The sequence below is a fragment of the Triturus cristatus genome, chromosome 12, assembly GCF_964204655.1.
Source record: "Triturus cristatus chromosome 12, aTriCri1.1, whole genome shotgun sequence".
NCBI classification, from domain to species: domain Eukaryota; kingdom Metazoa; phylum Chordata; class Amphibia; order Caudata; family Salamandridae; genus Triturus; species Triturus cristatus.
Window position 1 is genome coordinate 858,152,166 of NC_140595.1, and position 18,983 is coordinate 858,171,148.

Sequence of the window (18,983 nt, forward strand, 5' to 3'; positions counted from 1 at the left end):
CAGCCAATCACCAATCCACGCACACCGCCAGCCAAGTTCCACTCCACGGACACCACCAGCCAAGCACCAGTCCGCACACACCACCAGTCCATGCACACCGCCAGCCAAGTACCAGTCCACGCACACCGCCAGCCAAGCTCCAGTCCACGCACACCACCAGCCAAGCTCCAGTCCACGGACACCACCAGCCAAGCACCAGTCCACACACACCACCAGTCTACGCACACCGCCAGCCAAGTACCAGTCCACGCACACCGCCAGCCAAGCACCATTCCACGCACACCGCCAGCCAAGCTCCAGTCCACGCACACCACCAGCCACGCACCAGTCCACGCAGACCGCCAGTCCATGCACACCGCCAGACCACACACACCGCCAGCCAAGCACCATTCCACGCACACCACCAACCAAGTGCCAGTCCACACACACCAACAGCCAAGCGCAAGCCTACACACACCGCCATCACATGTAGGATTTTTTTAGAAAAAAATAAAAACAAAAACAAATCGCAAATAGATACAAATCTTCTAACAGAAAATCAGCAACTAAATACATTGCACTAACACCAACCTTGAAACAGAATCAAATTATCCAAAGAATACAGACCAGGCAGTTCACTTTACCACTCATGAATGCTCCCAAAAATTCTTTCGCGTGTGGTACGCTCTAAAACAAGCAGGGAGACACAGTGCAGGATGAGAAGGACAGTCGGGGCAGTACATACGACTCTCCTTTCGCAAACCTCTTCGCCAACAGACTCTACATCTCCTACTGGGAAAATCTTTTGCGGGTGTGGGAGGAATGTGATCTGGAAAGTGGCGTTCTTTCAATCTAGCAACATCCTCCACCACTCCAACTCTAGGAACACTTGCCTGTTCCACTACAACAAGACTGCCTATTACAGACTCCTGAAACTTAGCAAAAGTCATCTTTGACTCAGGGCAAGAATCCTGGAACACAACAAAAGCATTAAACATTGCCAAGTGGAAAAGATGGATAGCCAACTTCTTGTACCAAATGTAAGCCTTACGAAGAGCAGTGTAAGGTTCCAACCTCTGATCTACTCTGTCAACACCACCCATGTGCCTATTATAGTCTAAAATGCACACAGGTTTGCGCGCTTCAGCGACCTGACCCCAAACAGTCACAGGTGCAGTGCTTTCATCATGGATGGTAGTCAGCATGTAGACATCTCTCCTGTCTGTAAACTTCACAGCAAGAAGCTCCTGGCAACGCAACGCACTGCATTGTCCCCGCACAAGCTTTTGACAAACAAGTTCTTTCGGGAAACCTTTACGGTTAGAGCGGATTGTGCCACAAGCAAGAGTGTCCACTTTGGCCAATTCCCTGACCAACCGCACACCAGTGTAGAAGTTATCTACATATAAATGGTGGCCTTTGTTAAAAAATCCTCTACCAAGTTCCCAAACAATTTTCTCAGTCACTCCAAAAGTGGATGGACAACCAGGGAGGTTAATCCTAGATTCCTTACCGGTGTACACCCTGAAATTAGAGACATATCCAGTCCTACTGTCAAACAGCATATACAGCTTTAATCCATAGCGTGCCCTCTTACTAGGAATGTATTGCCTAAAAACCAAGCGGCCCTTGAACAACACCAAAGACTCATCCACTGCAATTTCTTTCCCAGGGGCATAAATCTCAGAAAATCGATCAACAAAGTGATCAAGGACAGGCCTAATCTTAAAAAGACGGTCACAATCAGGGTGATCTCGTGGCAACGCTAAACCATTATCAACAAAATGCATCATCCGAAGCAGAAGCAAATACCTGTCACGACTCATGACTGCCGGAAAAATAGACGTTGCCATCAAGGGACTGCTAGACCAATATGAAGACATTGATGGCTTCCTTAGCAAGCCCATCAAAAAAGTTAAACCCAAGAACTTCTTCATCTCTTCAACATTTGTGGGAGTCCACCGGGTAGCTCTAGAGTAGGGCCTAAGTCTGGCACTGTTGTCCCTCAAAAACTGTTCGGCATACACATTAGTCTGCTCAACAATCTCTGCCAAAAACACATCGTCCATAAACAACTGAAAAAAATTTACCGGCAAAAGGTTTTCAGTATTCACTCTAGACCCTGGAACACCAGTAAACTCTGGCAATGCCGGCTGCACCATGCCAGGGGCAACCCAGAGGTCATCACTTTCAAAGGGAAGCCTTGCAGCCCCAGCCTGCAGCCCAGATGCCTCTTGCCGCACTACACCAACGGGAAGCCTTGCAGCCCCAGGCTGCAGCCCAGATGCCTCTTGCCGCACTATCGGCACATCAGTCTCCTCCTCTAACACAGGCACTTCATCCGCACTAAGAGTATCTTCATCATCCGATGACTCTATACGGAGAGACAACTCACTGCCAGAATCGTCCCCTGCCTCCTCTCCCTCAGATGCAGAGTTAGTCTCTGAACCATGGTCAGAGGAAGACTCAAACAGCAAACCAACAACCTGCTGAGCAGTAATCCTGCGGCTAGCCATTATACTTACTAAGATAGAGGACTGCACAAACAAGTCAACAACAACCAACAATGTGCAAACCAAGTAAGTAAAGAAATGTGTACCTTTATCACAAAGATCAATGTACTCAAAAACTATACAATCCAATTACAAGAGACAGCTGCACTCACCAGAAACCAACTCTGCAGTGACACAGCAAAAACCAACGATATCAAACTAGAAAGAAGAAAAAAAACAAATTACTCACAAGACAACAAAATACACATCGAGCACCAATGCAAAAAGTTATTGACACTCAAAAACCAAACATACTGCTATTATTACACCATTTGCAAAAAAAAAACAGGCGGAGAAATCAAACACATTTACATTGTACAAAAAAAAGTCTCTTACCAAACTAATCAAACAGCAGAACCACCAGTAACAACACGGCAAACTGAAAAGAGCAAAAGCCTTCACCTAGAACAAAAAAGTTAAAAAAAAAACACATTACAATTGCAATTCACAAAAAATATAACAATAAACATTATAACATGCTATGTCACTACCCAAATGGTCAATCGGGTTGTGTGCCAGGTGGGGCAGAAAACAGCAGGAAAAATAAAACCGATCTGCCCCCAGAGGGGGCAGAAAAGTCTTCAAATGAATTAGGGGGCCCAGGAAGCGACCCTTGCCCAAGGGGTAGCTTCCTACAATGATAATCAGATCCCTGGTGTCTAGTGGGCTTTTCTGCCCCCCTGGGAGCAGAAACGGCGAAAAAATAAAACCGCTCTGCCCCCAGAGGGGGCAGAAAAGTCTACAAATAAATTAGGGGCCCAAGGAAGCGACCCTTGCCCAAGGGGTCGCTTCCAACAATAATATTTATATCCCTGGTGTCTAGTGGGCTTTTCTGCCCCCCCTGGGAGCAGAAACGGCGAAAAAATAACACCGATCTGCCCCCAGAGGAGGCAGAAAAGTCTTCAAATATTTTAGGGGCCAAAGGAAGCGACCCTTGCCCAAGGGGTCGCTTCCTACAATCATATTTACATCCCTGGTGTCTAGTGGGCTTTTCTGCCCCCCCTGGGAGCAGAAACTGCGGAAAAATAACACTGATCTGCCCCCAGAGGGGGCAGAAAAGTCTTCAAATATTTTAGGGGCCAAAGGAAGCGACCCTTGCCCAAGGGGTCGCTTCCCAAATACAAAAACACACATCCCTGGTGTCTAGTGGGGCATCCCTGCTCCACGATCGCGACGCTGTGCGCGATCGTGGAGCAGGAATGCCATGTATTGAGACATCAGGGGAGAGGAAATACTCTTTCCTCTCCCCCGATGCCTCAATACACTCCAAAAGGCCCCCGCCGCCCCACCGGAGCACACAGCACTCACCCTCCCTCTGTGGACGCCTGGAAGCAAATGGCTTCCAGGCGTCCCAGTGCTTCCTGATGACGCCGGCGCACGCTGTGCGCGCTGATGTCATGGGGAAGCGTGGGGGGGCTCGGGGGTGGCAGCGGAAACTCTTCCGCTGCCATCCCCCTCTGTGGGGGCACGATCGATGCCCCAGGGGGGGAGCGCCAGCGCTTCCCCCGGGAGCTGTGCTCATGACGGAGCGGTTCCGTCATGAGCACAGGCCAACCGATGCTCATGACGGAACCGCTCCGTCATGAGCATCGAAGGGGTTAATTAAAGTAATTACAAGTTATCTGCAGAAAACAACTGAGTCGCATTTGTCTTGTGTTGTCACTGCTCCAACTGGGTTGGCAGCACATAACATTAAAGGAATTACTTTACATCATTTACTAATGCTACCAGTAGAGCATGAGAACAAATTGGAATACTACAGGCTATCTGGAGAACCTTGTTGTGAAGTTTCAAGAGTCTTGAAGAAAATGAAACTTCTCATTATTGATGAGGTAAGCATGGTCTCAAACCTGATGCTTGCCTTTGTGCATTTAAGAAGGCAACAAATTCTTAAAACAGAGTATGACGTGTTATTTGGAGGAATACACGTCATAGTTTTTGAAGATCTATTGCAACTGACTCCAGTAAAAGGACAACCGGTATTTAAAACACTTGCACATGAAGATACCAGAAAGTCTCTTGGTAGTGTTGGTAATGTGAACATTTGGACTTATTTTGAATACAAAGAACTGACAAATATGCGGCAGGCAAATGATGCTGAATATGGAAGTATTCTTCAAGATATAAGAATTGGAATTCTTACAAAACATGGCAAACAAGCTTTGGAAAGTCGATTACTTTGCAATGTCTTTCCAAATGAAAATGTAGTTCCTGCAAAAGTGTACATGAAAATTGCTGAAAATAAATCAGTGATATGTTTAATGCCAACACTGCGAGAGTGTTCCATATTCAACAAAGAACTATTGAAACTGGAAAATGAAGAAATTATAAAAATGGAAGCCATCGATAAAATAGAGCATGAAGGAATCACTATTATTTTGACGGGAAAGTTGAAAACAAAACTGGATTCTTTAGAAAAAAAATATCTAAAACAGCTGGTTTAGAAAAGACACTGTATGCGTGTGTAAACTGTCGGGTAATTTTAAGGCGAAATTTGGATGTAGAAAAAGGGTTAGTTAATGGCGCAATGGGTAAAGTGGTAGATTTTGTTAATTATCAGAAAAAGAAGGAATTGAATTTTTAAAAATTAAATTTGATCAGATTGTAGAAGTTAAAGAAATTGGTCATTGTTCAGTACGTTTTTTGATTTTTAAAGATGTATATGTCCGTAGGAAACAATTTCCATTTTCTCAGGCATATGCAGTGACTATTCATAAATCTCAAGGATTAAGTGTAGACAGTGCTTGGTGAACATTGGATCTACTGTGTTTAAAGAGGGTATGGCATATGTTGCTTTGTCGCGAGTCAGAACATTATCTGGTTTGTTTTTGATTGATTTTGATGAGACAAAGGTTACTGCAGATGCAAACTGTGTAAAAGAGTATAATAGGTTAAGAAGGGTGTATGCTCCAAATTTAGGTCAATATCCTGTATTTGAAAAGCGAGTGGTTGGTCGAAAAAGAAGGTTTGAGAGTATCTGTTCTGAAGGTGTTGAGAAGGGAATAGAACAAGATAATGTTGTGATTGCAAGTAAAAAGAAATTGGACACTGTTGAAGAGGTTGTTGGTTATCAGTTTGAAAATAGTTCAGGTGTCAAATGCTATGCTAATGTAGTGGTCAATGTTGTTTTTTATCTTGAAGGTTTGCAAGAACAAATTATGCAGAATCGGCAACAAAGATTTTGTTGTCTGTTGCATTCTGTTTTTGAAAAAGTGACAACAGATACAAGTAAAATACAATCTGTTTCAGATGTTCGTAATCTTTTGGATGTGTGTTCTGGTTCTACACAATTTACACAAAATATCAAACAAGATGCTCAGGAATTTTTAATGTATATGCTTACCATTTTTGAAAATGAAGGTGTAGAAATAGAAAATATTTTTGGCCTTTCATACAAATGGGAACATCATTGTGAAAATTGCATGTATACATGTTCCACTAATTTAGACCCTGAAAGATTTCTGTATTTAACATTACCAGACTGTAAATCAGTTTCTTTTAATAAATTAGTTAAAGGTGCAAATCAAAACATGGAGTGTAGCCAATGTAAATCAGAAATGTTATCCACATTATTTTTAAGAAAATATGGACAATACATAATTTTAATGATGCAACGTTGTACAGCTGATGGAAGAAATTTGGATACTTTAATAAAGCAGTTTGTAGCAACACAAGTATCAATATCAGGAAGGACTTTTGTAGCAATTGCAATAATTTTACATGAGGGTCCTTCCACCACATCTGGACATTACACTGCCTATCTAAAATGTGACAAAGGCTGGACACTTTGGGGCAGATTTATGTTCCCTGGCGCATCCCTGCAAATCAGCATGGATGCGCCAGGGAAGATGCGTCCCGCAAGTTTGCCCTTGCGCCACCGCAGATGCGCCGCATTTACAATGCGGTGCATCGTGGCGCAAGGACAAGCAGATGCGTGACGTATCTGCCGGCGTAAGGTTGGCGCAGTGCTGAAGTTGTGTCGCAAGCGCGACGCAACTTTAGCACTGTTCCAACCTACTCCATACCTAACATGGTGCGTCAAGCCTTACGCCTGCTTCAAGCAGGCGCAGGGTTTTGACGCATCAGCGTTGGGAAAGTGACTCAGTGAAATCTTATAGATTTCACTGAGTCCCTTTTCAGGGGCGTCCAGTGACGGAACGCCCCCCCTACGTGGAAACGCCCACATGAAACCTAACGCAGGTTTTATGTGGCGCAGGGCTGTACACCGTGACGCATCTCGATTGATGCGTCACGATGTAAATAGGGCGCAACGTGGCGCAGGGTTTACGCCGCCGCTGCATCACAAAAGTGACGCAACGGCGGCGTAAAAGTGGCACAACTCCAACATAGATCTGCCCCTTTGTAATGATTCCCAGTTGGTTTTCAAACAACGTTTGCCTAGGGAATTACCAAATTCCTACCTAATATTTTTAAAGTCAAAGTTTTAGGAAGATAATTCACTCTCTGAGAAATTTATTATTATCATTTAGTAGGACTACCATTGGACAATTTACATAAAAAGGAGTGCAAAAATACCATTTGGCCTCAAGGAAAGGTATATGTTTGAATTATTGACTTTTTCGTGCTCATTGACTCGGTGAATATTTTTAAGCGACAACATTTACAGTTTTTTGTTAGCCATAAGCATTTTATATATGTGTGATTTGTATCTTGTGGTATTTTACTGAGAATAGCATGTTGTTTTTTTTTAAACAATCTTTTTGATTGTTTTTTTTTTTGCCCGCTGTTAAGTGATGAGCACGATTGAAATCACTATTTCTAGTGAAATTCAATATATTCTGAGAACAGCAAAAAAGGCAAACAAATTACTTTGTTGAAATTATGTTGTGTTGTAAAAAATGTATTATTACATGTTATAACTATTTTTTCTTTTCTTTACAGATCCTAATTCTAAAATAAGCAGTTTACATCAATTTTTATTGTAAAACAAATCTGAAAAAAATGTATATCATTTTTATTTTCTATTACTATGGAGGTAAGTTTAATTAAATATAAATCTGCAGAATGGGCAGATCTGCAAGAACCTACAAAGATTGAACAATTTTTTAAAAACACTCTTTATACCGATGTAGTTTTGAAATCTCTCTGTTACCGGATATTATGTGACCTGCAAAAAAAAAGATTTGAGTGGTTCATCATATTTCCCATTGTACCTATCGAAGGACCACAATCATTTCAATCATTCTTCTTTGAGCATCTTTGCAGACAAAACTCAGTGCTTACCTTCTATCATTCGAAAGCAATTTTAAAACTGAAATATGTCAATTTTTTAAACATAGTTATTGCGCAAGACACTCTTTCATATTTACAAATAGAGGAAAAGCCGCTCTGTGTACTTTTTCTACACCATGTAAATACAACCTCATCATTCACACCACTTTGCGTTGAAAGGTTGTTCTATAAGGGCCCGATTCACAGAACTAACTTAAGACAAAATCCTAAACTTACTACCATTTTGGTATTCACAGAAGGCACTTACTCATTTTGGTATTCACAGAAGTTAGGAGTCCTAACTTTAGGACTCCTAAATGCCTTCTGTGAATACCGAAAGTCTTAAAATTAGGATTTTTCTCAGTTTAGGAGTCCTAAAGTTAGGACTCCTAACTTTACTACTACTAAACTGAGAAAAATCCTAATTTTAAGGCTTTCAGTATTCACAGAAGGCATTTAGGAGTCCTAAAGTTAGGAGTCCTAACTTTACTACTACTAAATTGAGAAAAATCCTAATTTTAAGACTTTCGGTATTCACAGACGGCATTTAGGAGTCCCAAAGTTAGGAGTCCTAACTATACTACTACTAAACTGAGAAAATCCTAATTTTCAGACTTTCTGTATTTACAGAAGGCATTTAGGAGTCCTAAAGTTAGGACTCCTAACTTCTGTGAATACCGAAATGAGTAAGTGCCTTCTGTGAATACCAAAATGAGTAAGTGCCTTCTGTGAATACCAAAATGGTAGTAAGTTTAGGATTTTGTCTTAAGTTAGTTCTGTGAATCGGGCCCTGAGTGTTGTTGTCCATGATTGCACTGAATACTCATAGAACAAGACACATCTCTAGATTTATCAGAAATCATAAATCTCGATATGTGTGAATGCTGCACCATTCTCTAATTGGTGTACGAAAGCACAAGGAGAATTGTTTTTTTTTCTCCTCATTTTTAAATCTTCAATGCATGCTAAAATGTTCAGCATACATTGAAAGAGAAAAGTGTGTTTATTGATTGTTTTTGTGCATGAAGGTGTGTCTTTCTGCACAAAAACAAACAGCACATGAGACAGATATCCTTCCACTATGGTGCAAGGGTGCCTGTGTCACCACATAGCTGCAATTTAACCACTTCCGTGCTCAGGATGATTCCTGGCCGTCATGAGTCACAGTAGTCGTGTGCTCATTATGGTCGGGAGCTGTCCGACCGTTGCCGCTCCGCCCACGCGCAGCTAATTCCCCACCTGTGCAGGTGAATTAATCAGTGGGTGGAGTTATGACGGCTCCCAGCCGTCATGAGCACACGCCCACCATGAGCCGTCCTGAGTACCTGGGCGCCACGCTCAGCCCCGCCACCCCTCGCACCGCGGCATAATTTGCCGCACGTGGAAGGGGTTATGCAGCCGTGCAGAGAGAAGCATAGATGTGCAACATATTTATGTACATATGTTGCATCCCTGTGCTTCGGAAGTACTACAGCACACTGCAGTTAAAGAGGTTACTGTGTGATGCTGCAGCACTTCCTCATAGTTATGCGCTATTACATTCACCATACGCTAATAATGCATTCATTCAGTCAATTACGTTCTACACATACATTCATCTAAACTTTCACACACCAACAAACAAGTATACAGCTCTTTTTTTAAACCAGGAAAGTTAGTTCTTAGAAGAACTTTTTTTTTTCTTCTTTTTTCTTTTATATTTTTTTTTATTTTTTGAAACAATTTTTTAAAAAATTTGGATTTTCTTTTTTAAAAAAAAGGAAAAAATAGAACTGGAGGAACAAAACAATGAACTTCAGGGAAAAAAAAAAAACTATCAATGGTGACTTTCTTGCTTGCGGCAGATCAGATCGATAGACTGCTCGCCGTAGCATAAAGTTGCATTGCATTTTGTGCAGAGCACTTTCAAAAATTGGAATTGCGGACGGATGTCCAAATTTTGTGCAGATGGATGCACTCTTGAAGTGCTTGGCACTGATGAATCTGTAGGAGCAGGAGCAGGAGCGACTCTCATCCTTCGGCATTCCTCCCGAGCAAGATTTACTGGATGAAGGGTCCTCAGATGGTTCATCTTGCTCGCCGTTCCGCATGAATATTTCTTATTTGGATCCCCACGAGACAGCACTCTCTGGCAGATCTTGCAAGTGACCAAGGTGGCATTGGTCTTTGTTTGCCCCTATGGATACGTGAAAAATTTCCACACCACAGATGAAAAATGTGGTGTGCGTGGTGGCTCTTCCAAAAATTCATCCTCAGATGAATGAGGAGATCCAGGAGATGCCTGCTGCCCTGAAGCCATTGTTTTGTGCTAAGTGTAAACTTAGTCCAAAAAAGCTTCTTCTCTGCAAAGAGAGGCTTCTCCAAAGAAGGTCAAAGAAGAATGATTGAAATGGGTGGGGTCTTTCAATAGTTAGAACAGGAAGTGTAATGAACCAATCAAATCTCTTTTTTTCAGGTCACATGGGATCCGCGCACTGTGCGCTTACGCAGCACGCACCCTGCGCGCATCCGCGAAATTGAATTTAAAAAGAATATAGGATTAAATGTAAAAATATATTACTTTTATGAGTAGTTTAGAGTTTGTGTTCAATTAATATTCACATAAAATACATATATATATCTTTTTTTAAATGTCAAACATTTCACGGGATTCACGCACCTACGCGTTTTGCACACATATGACGCATCGCAGAAGCGCGCAAGCATCGCGTAACGTGCATCGTACGTTTCGCGTATAGGCTTGGAGTCGCGTACTGGTCACATTGTATTCGCGCACCGAACACGTACCCAACGCATACCGTACGCAGATGCTTTCGCGTACGGGTCGTGATGGGTGCGCATAGGGTGTGCAGATCCTCAAAAAATGGAGAAAAAAAATTTGAAAATTACATTTTGAAAATATAGTTTTACAAATATTTTAAAAATATATAAAAATATATTTTAAAACATTAACAATTTGTTTGTTTTTTAAAACCCAATAAAAACAAACAATATTTTTTAATTTTTAAAAGAATTAATTGAAAAAATATGTAAAAAAAAGAAGGTGATGAAAATGAATTTTTAAAAAACATAATTAAAGGAATTGACACACTGAAATTGAAAGATGTAGAAATCCAATGAATATCATTAAACATCATAGCTTTAGTGATAAATTATAGATAGAAATTAGCATTTAAAAAACCTTTGAAATTCACTGAAAAAACCATAGGTTTCATGCACGTTATAGTTAGGAATTGGCATTTAAAAACCCTTAGAAATTCACTGAAAAAACCATAGTAAGTAAGTAAATTTTATTTGCAAAGTTAATACAAACCATTGCAATTTCCGAATTTAAAAAGAAAAAAAAAAGAGCATGTGCATACTGTACAATTTCCAACATGGACTTGATTATCAATCTAAAATGATAAAATTCCCCCTTTTTTTTTTTTTTTTTAAAAGAAAAAACTTCCAAGTTAAATATTTCAATAACCCATTTCCATCACTGTGATAATTATGATAATAATAAGCAGTGTGTTGGATATAGTTCATACTAAACAAGTAGCTACAGGCTAAGTTAAAAGTCAAATTCCTGCATCCTTTTCTCCACCACCTTCATAAACTTCACCAAGGTCGTCGGGGGAGGGCAGGCAAGCACGGCATTCCTTCGTGTGCGTATTCCTCGTTGATTAAACAGAAATTTCAACAAGCGTTTTCTTTCTTCTAACAATTTGTCACAGGAGCACAAAAGGTGTGGCATGTCCTCAGTTGCCTTGCCACATAAACGACATAGGGAGCCCCCTTTGTCCCTCTGCCAGTGTGGAAAATGGGATCTGCAAGGTATCAAGCCCATTCTGAGTCTTAAAAACTTCAGTTTTATAAATCTTGAGTAACCCAGATTGAGGTAACTCTGTTGGCCTTGATTTGAGTAAGAGTTTAAGACAAACCACCCATGTGACCTCCTGGCAACTGACTCCTTATCTTCTAACCATGAAAGGTATTTTGTTGTTTTCTTTACCAGTCTTTTGACTATAGTATGGTTGGTGGGAGTGTTCCACAGCTCCTTTAGGCCTAGATTCATCAGGCTTTTGGCCAAGTAGTTGGCAGCTTGCGATGCTGGGTTCTGAAAAAACCATAGGTTGCAGGGGCGTTATAGTTAGCTGGACATTTCCCTCATACAAAACCCTAGAAATTCCCCCGTTATAATTAGTTCAGCTAACTATAACTCGCGCCCCCGCAATGCACTGCTGATGACGTCACATATTACATCACTCACGACATGGTCAGTGACATGATGACATCACTGATGACATCTCAAATGACATCACTGATGACATCACTGATGATGTCATCCATGTGATAAATTAGTACATCTTCTCACACCCTAATATAACCTTTGATATACCGACTCAAAATTTCAGACGGCCATTCTCAAAACCATAGATACTCCAATACCAATAACTACATACCCACTCATTGACTCTTAAGTCTACACACACCTCCACTCAACCACCTGTACAGTCAAACATAATTACACTCACTCAGTACAGGACTATCATATGCAATTATACACCTATATAGACACTCAGACACCGCCAATCATCCATAGACGTACTCACACACCTAGTCAGTAATGCAAATAATTAATCACACTCCAATTTACTCACCTATACAGTTATACACACACAAGTTCACTTACTCATACAAATACTACCACATTCTGACTCTCTTATACAATTACTGATACAAACAAACACTCATCCATACAGCCACTCTCACAATCACACACTCTCACATATAGCCAGTTATATACTCTCACACACATATACACTGCCTTTCACATATGTAGTTACTGACACATGTACCACTGAGATATACATTCAATCACTAACACAACCATACACACACTCACCCACCCGTACAGTCCATCACATATGCATTCTTAAAACCATGCACCATAGAATCACCCACTCATACATCTATGCACAGAGTCATACACAGCCTACCCACACAAACACTCAGGCACCCATAGAGATACTCAGACAACCAATCAATAACCCATATAAACACTCATATAGCTATTCACAAAACCATGCAGTCACTTATACACCAACAGATAGACAGATACAGACATTCACACAGTTTAGTCACTAGTCTGCAGTAAGATACGTTTAATGACTCACTTATATAGTCACTCACGCACCTACTAAATCATCCATTCACATACTTATGCACCCACTCATTCTTCCATAGTCCTTTCCCTATACATATTAAACATATTTAAATTTTACAGAAACACAGACTCACTGGATGGCGTCATCAGTGATGTCATCAGTGATGTCAGTTGAGATGTCATCAGTGATGTCATCAGTGATGTCATCAGTGATGTCACTGACCATGTCATCAGTGATGTAATATGTGACGTCATCAGCAGTGCATTGCGGGGGCGCGAGTTATAGTTAGCTGAACTAACTATAACGGGGGAATTTCTAGGGTTTTTTACGAGGGAAATGTCCAGCTAACTATAACGCCCCTGCAACCTATGGTTTTTTTCAGTGAATATAGCTATAGATGTATGTAGATATATATATAGAGATATAGTGCGCCTAATACTCACCAAAAATGCATATTCCTTTGCAGTTCATGCCTTTACAACAAAATTTGTTGTAAAGGCATGCGTGGTAAAAGTATGTATGGTAAAGGCGTATGCATTGTAAAATCATGCGTGGTAATGGTTATGTGTGGTAACAGTACCGGCGTTGTAACGGACATGTTGTAATGGTTATGCGTGGCGACGACTGCATTGTAATTAATGTTTCCCGCCAGAGGGCATGTCCTGCTTGGGTTGTTCTTTCATCAGTCATGTGGATGCAGATCATATTGATAACACTTATCCGGACATTTCCGCTGCCCGCGCCACTTAAAGCTTTGGGCACAGTGATAAAATGTGTCAGTAGCACAAGATGATTTTCCTTGAATGAAGTAGCTCTTATCAAGACAAATTTGGAGACCTCTGGTCTCTGTCTTGTTAAAAGTGTATAATGATATTCATGGTAAAAGAAATAAATAATATACATTTTACTGTACAATGTTTATGTTTGGGCTGCCAGATTACACTCCACCCAAGCGCTAGCCCAGATATCTTGGGACTAGGTATCAGGGGACCCAGGTGGGGGGCACAAATTGACATGTTTAACGTTTGTGCAAGAGGGACTAAGGGCTGTAGGACCTCGCCAACTATCATCTTCTTGAAGGAAAGTCCAGCCAGATGCCCACCCCACTCTAGAGTGATAGTTGTGTGTGATTTAAACAGCACTTTTGAGCCTCTCGACAAAGAAGACCTGTTGGGCACTGAGTTCGTTGATGATAAATGGGCTGTCCCTTCTTTACTTCTGGCACCAGTAAAAAAATGGACACAGACAGAACTTCATATTAATGTTCTAAATGTGGAATTTGGCCTAAGGGCTGTAATTGGCAGAACCCCTTCTGATAGGCAGGGCACCAATACATATAATAGAGTGAGCTGCCCTTCTCGCATCGATTACTTCTTCTTACATGTAAGATTGTGGGGGGACTTAGTCGACATGAATAACACAACAGACAACGATCACAACCCCCTCTGTCTAACTATGAACCCCTTGTGGGAAGCTCCTTATTACCCCAGGACTCTTTTAACCCCAACACTAACCAGGGTCGTAATCCCTACAAACAATAAGAGAGCTTTAAAAGGGCAGAAGGTGGTAGTGCAAGATGAAAAGATCTTAGCCATACTGCATGACCTGGTAGTGGGTACACGAGAACTTGAGGCCGTGGTTGCCAGGGAAAGAGATCTGGCTGATGCAACTGTGGTCCATTCCTGTACCTTTGATCAAATCAATGCCCATTTTGTAGTTCCTGGTTTAGATCACAAGCCCAAAAAGCAGCCAAGGTGTTTATTCATGGTACACTAAGGACAGCCGACTGCTGACGTGATCGATCATGGGACGACTCTCGCTGGCAGCAATTGAGGGACGCAAATCTATATTGGTCTCTTGTCACTTGGGGTAGTAAATCAGGCTCGTCCTCGCTACCTAGCTATATATCCGCCCAAGTATGGTACAGTCATTTTTTTAAGCTCTATTCAGTTGAGGAGGGCTTGCACTTGGAAGAGATGATTGAGCCTCTAGGATATCACACAGACCACAAGCTCTTTACCCTAGGTGAAATAGAGACTGCGATGGATAGAATAGTCCCGTCCAAAGCAGCATGCCCAGATGACATACCAAGTGATTTGTTTTTATCTGATAATCCTAATTGGGCCTGATACATCCATCTAGTGGCAAATGCAATAGCAAAAGATGCCCCAGTCCCTGAGTCTTGGAAAGGAGCAGAGGTGGTCCCAATTTATAAAAACGGAGCAAAGGACGACCCCTCTAATTATAGGCCCATAAGCCTGATCGATGCCCTCCAGAAGGTATTTAGCAGTCTTGCTGCAGAGGATTCTGCAGTGGACAGACGATCATGCCATCTTATCACAGTTTCAGGCTGGTTTCAGGTCCAGGACAGGGACTATTGACCAGGTCTTTTGGCTGCAGACCATCCACTGGAAAGAGTTGGTGATAAGCAAAAGCAGTCTTTACATAGCGTTTATTGATCTAAGGACTGCCTTTGACCTAGTTCCAAGGAGACAACTATGGTCAGTTCTCAAAGACCTGGGGATTCCTTTGTATATCCTTGACCTTGTAATTAGACTGCATGAAGATACTGATGCGCAGGTCAGGTAGGGGGACGCATGGCCAGTTGACCGACCGTGTCCCTGAAAACAGGGGAGTCTGATAGGGCTGCGTATTGGCCCCTACCCTATTCTCACTTTATGTGAATGGAGTGGTAATTTATTTGCTATAAGAACCTGCAGATGCACCAAGTCTGGGGCGGGTTAAGGTACCGACCCTCTTGTTCGCAGATGACACCTTGTTGGTGTCGAAGACCCCAATGGGGCTACAACGTCTTTTGAACAGGTTTAAACTTTTCCGCAAAGCAAGAGGCTGGTGATTAATACAACAAAAACTAAACTCATGGCCTTTAACCCCCCAAAGTCTTTTTGAGCCAGTCTTCTGCTTGACGGGAAACCTCTAGAAAGAGTGAGCACTTTTGATTATCTTGGTATCTGTCCCGCAGACAATATGTCTTGGAAATACCATCTTGCAAAAATGCTAATGAACCACAATAGGGTACCGGGATGACTTGGGAAGGAACACAGCAGACCGGTTGCGCCAGCCCTCCAGGTCTACGAAGGAAAGGCTGCGAGCGCAGCTTTGTGTGGGGCCGAGTTGTGGGGATTCGAGAAGACCCATGGCCTCTGCAGATCAGAACACAAATTCCTCAGGGAACTAGTGATGCTGCCAAAGTATTTACTCCCCTTATGCTTGATATGGGCAGACGATCCATAGGAGATGTAGCAAGGCTGAGACCCTTGCTCTTTTGGGCTCGTGTCAGGAGGACTGAAGAGCTTATGCCTTATGCAGTAGCCCTTTCTGAGGTAATTAGGCTGGACACAAGCAGGTAAAGTGGGTTGGATTGCCAATGCCAAGAAATTGATGACAGCCACAGGGCATAGAGCTCATTGGGACAAACAGGATCCACCAAGGAAAGAAGTGCCCAAGGGTTCGTACTGGAATTGGGTGGATCAGCAAGAATTCAGCAACCCAAACCTGGGGAGATTGACCGCTGAATTCTTTCTCCATAAGCAGGAAAGACATTTGGAGCCCTTTCCAGATATAATCCAGGTCCCACAGGATAGGCTCTTATATACCCATTTCAGGTTTGGCACACTTCCTGTTAATGAACCTATAGCTAAATGGCATACATGCAACCCAGCCCCTAAGGATTGTCCGTGATGCAAGGCCCGTAGGGAAAGTGTTGCCCATGTCATGTTTGTTTGTCAGGCATATTCCACACCTAGGGCAAAGTGGCTAAAACCGATATGCCGGCAAGTAGGCACTCAGGAGCATCACGTTGCCTTGCGTATCCTTAGATCGGACCCAAGACCACTTTTCGTCTGCAGTGTGGCTAAGTTTTTAAGCCACGCATGGATAATTAGCAGGAAGGCCCTGACAGGAATGCGGCAGCCCACATCTTTATGAGGCTTACACGCAGCTGACGCTGGGCTCCCAAGATAACACACTAAGGCTTTTTATATCTTGCATGCATCCTTCTCTGTTCTTATTTTACTGTCAGTGCTTCCCGGCTGGGTGCTTGCAAGTTAGGTCTAGCTGAAATTTTATCACAATATGGAAGTTATATTGCTATGTTGTATTTTTTGGGGGGGGGAAATGTTAATCATGTATATCTAATTATTATCGGCACTATTGTTAGTCATGTCCGTGATGCGCTGACAGCACGATAGATGCAGGCTCAAGCAAGCACGATATTAGTGCATTTGTGTAACACGTTTAGAATGGTGGAACTATTCTACACTGTTCCACTTATCAAAAAATTTGCTTTTTCTCCTTTATCACCTTTTATGACATGAGTGGTCGTATTATTTAATTAGTATTAATGTTTACTCAATTGCAATATTTTGTAGTGGGACATCAAACACATCAAAAAGGGGTTTTTAGGATGGCCCTGCTACTGTTCTTCATTTTTCTTGCCGTTTTGATTGTCTTTTTACCTGGAAATATGGCCCTATCAATGTTTTTAGAAATGCTTTTAGTGGATTTCCTCTTTTTTATCATATACTCGAACTTGAAGATTTGTCTTTTATGCACTTGCACTTTTTGGGGTTGATTGTGCCACATCTAATGTTCTTTTTTATGAACTCTGTCTCCCAATTTTTTACTGTATGAACTGCACTTTTATGGTTGTAAATGACCGAAATAAAGTTTGAAATGAAAAATGAAATGAAATAATAATTAGGCACAAATTAATTTTAAAAATCGAACATTTGTCTTCCTCCCAGGTTGCGATAGATTTTGAAGATATGGAAAATAGAACCACTTGGACAAGTTTCATCCTGCTTGGACTCACAGACCGCCAAGAACTGCAGACTCCTATTTTTGTGTTGTTCCTTCTTATTTATGGTGTCACTTTACTGGGCAACGTTGGCATTGTTCTTATCATCATTATGAACTCAAAACTTCACACACCCATGTATTTTTTCCTTGCAAATTTGTCCTTTGTTGATCTTGGGTATTCCACTTGCGCGGTCCCTAAAATGCTGGTGAACTTTGCCACAGGAAGTCAATCCATTTATCTGATCAGTTGTGCTTTACAGCTTTATTTTTTTGCTGGATTTTTGATTTCTGAATTTTACATTCTGATGCTCATGGCATTTGATCGATATATGGCAATATGTCATCCATTGCACTATACTCATAGGATGTCGCATAGGTTCTGTGTTCTGCTGGTGGCCCTAGTTTATGTGTATGGCTTCACAGATGCTATGACACAGACCGTGCTGACATTTCGTCTGTCGTACTGTGGATCACATGAAATCCATGGATTTTTCTGTGCCGACCCACCACTGTTAAAACTCTCCTGCAGTGACGTCACGATAAAACAAACAGTGCTCCTCATGTCTTGTTGCTTTAATCTCTCCATCACAATCCTGGCCATATTTGTGTCCTACATCTTCATCATCTCAGCCATCCTCCGGATTCGCTCCGCAGATGCAAGGCGTAAAACCTTCTCCACATGTTCTTCACACCTCATGTCTGTCATCATTTTCTACGGGACCCTCTTCTTCATGTATGTGCGCCCCAGTTCTCCGCAGTCTGTGGATGAGCATAAAGTAGTCACCGTGTTTTATTCAGCTGTTATACCCATGCTGAACCCACTCATTTACGGCCTGCGGAATCGAGAAGTGATTGAGGCTCTAAAAAAGGGAATTCATTTATGAAAGATCCCTTCATACTTCTTCCATTTGTTCGGCCATATACAGTTATCGAAAACTCGCAGCAATTCTGAGTGATCACATTCATATGGATTACATGTGCATGGACCTAGGAATCTTGCAAAACCCTCCTAAGGTTACCCAGCTGACATAGCAAGATACAGCTGTCAACAAGCATTGGTGATTATATGTGAAGTTGGCCCCACCGTAGAACATTTATGGATCCTTTAGATGGCTTAAAAAATGAAATCACCCAATCATCAAGGAGTCTTCTTATTGATGGTTCATGTTATTTGAGTTTTTTACCAGACCAAAACTGTCATGGAATGCATGCTTTAGAACATCTGGCTGTTCTCTACATTTGGACCTTT

General features: G+C 41.9%; 1 protein-coding gene across 1 annotated transcript; it reads left to right on the forward strand.

The window, feature by feature from the left end:
• The first annotated feature begins 17,700 nt into the window (after nucleotides 1–17,700).
• LOC146783111 (olfactory receptor 5M5-like) lies at nucleotides 17,701–18,618 on the forward strand. Its single transcript, XM_085637944.1, has one exon. The coding sequence runs from the start codon at nucleotides 17,701–17,703 to the stop codon at nucleotides 18,616–18,618; it is 918 nt and encodes a 305-aa protein (XP_085494070.1).
• Nucleotides 18,619–18,983: the final 365 nt, after the last annotated feature.

What these genes read in the sequence shown, in the direction of transcription:
- LOC146783111 (XM_085637944.1), top strand. Translation starts at nt 17,701, where the DNA reads ATGGAAAATAGAACCACTTGGACAAGTTTCATCCTGCTTGGACTCACA.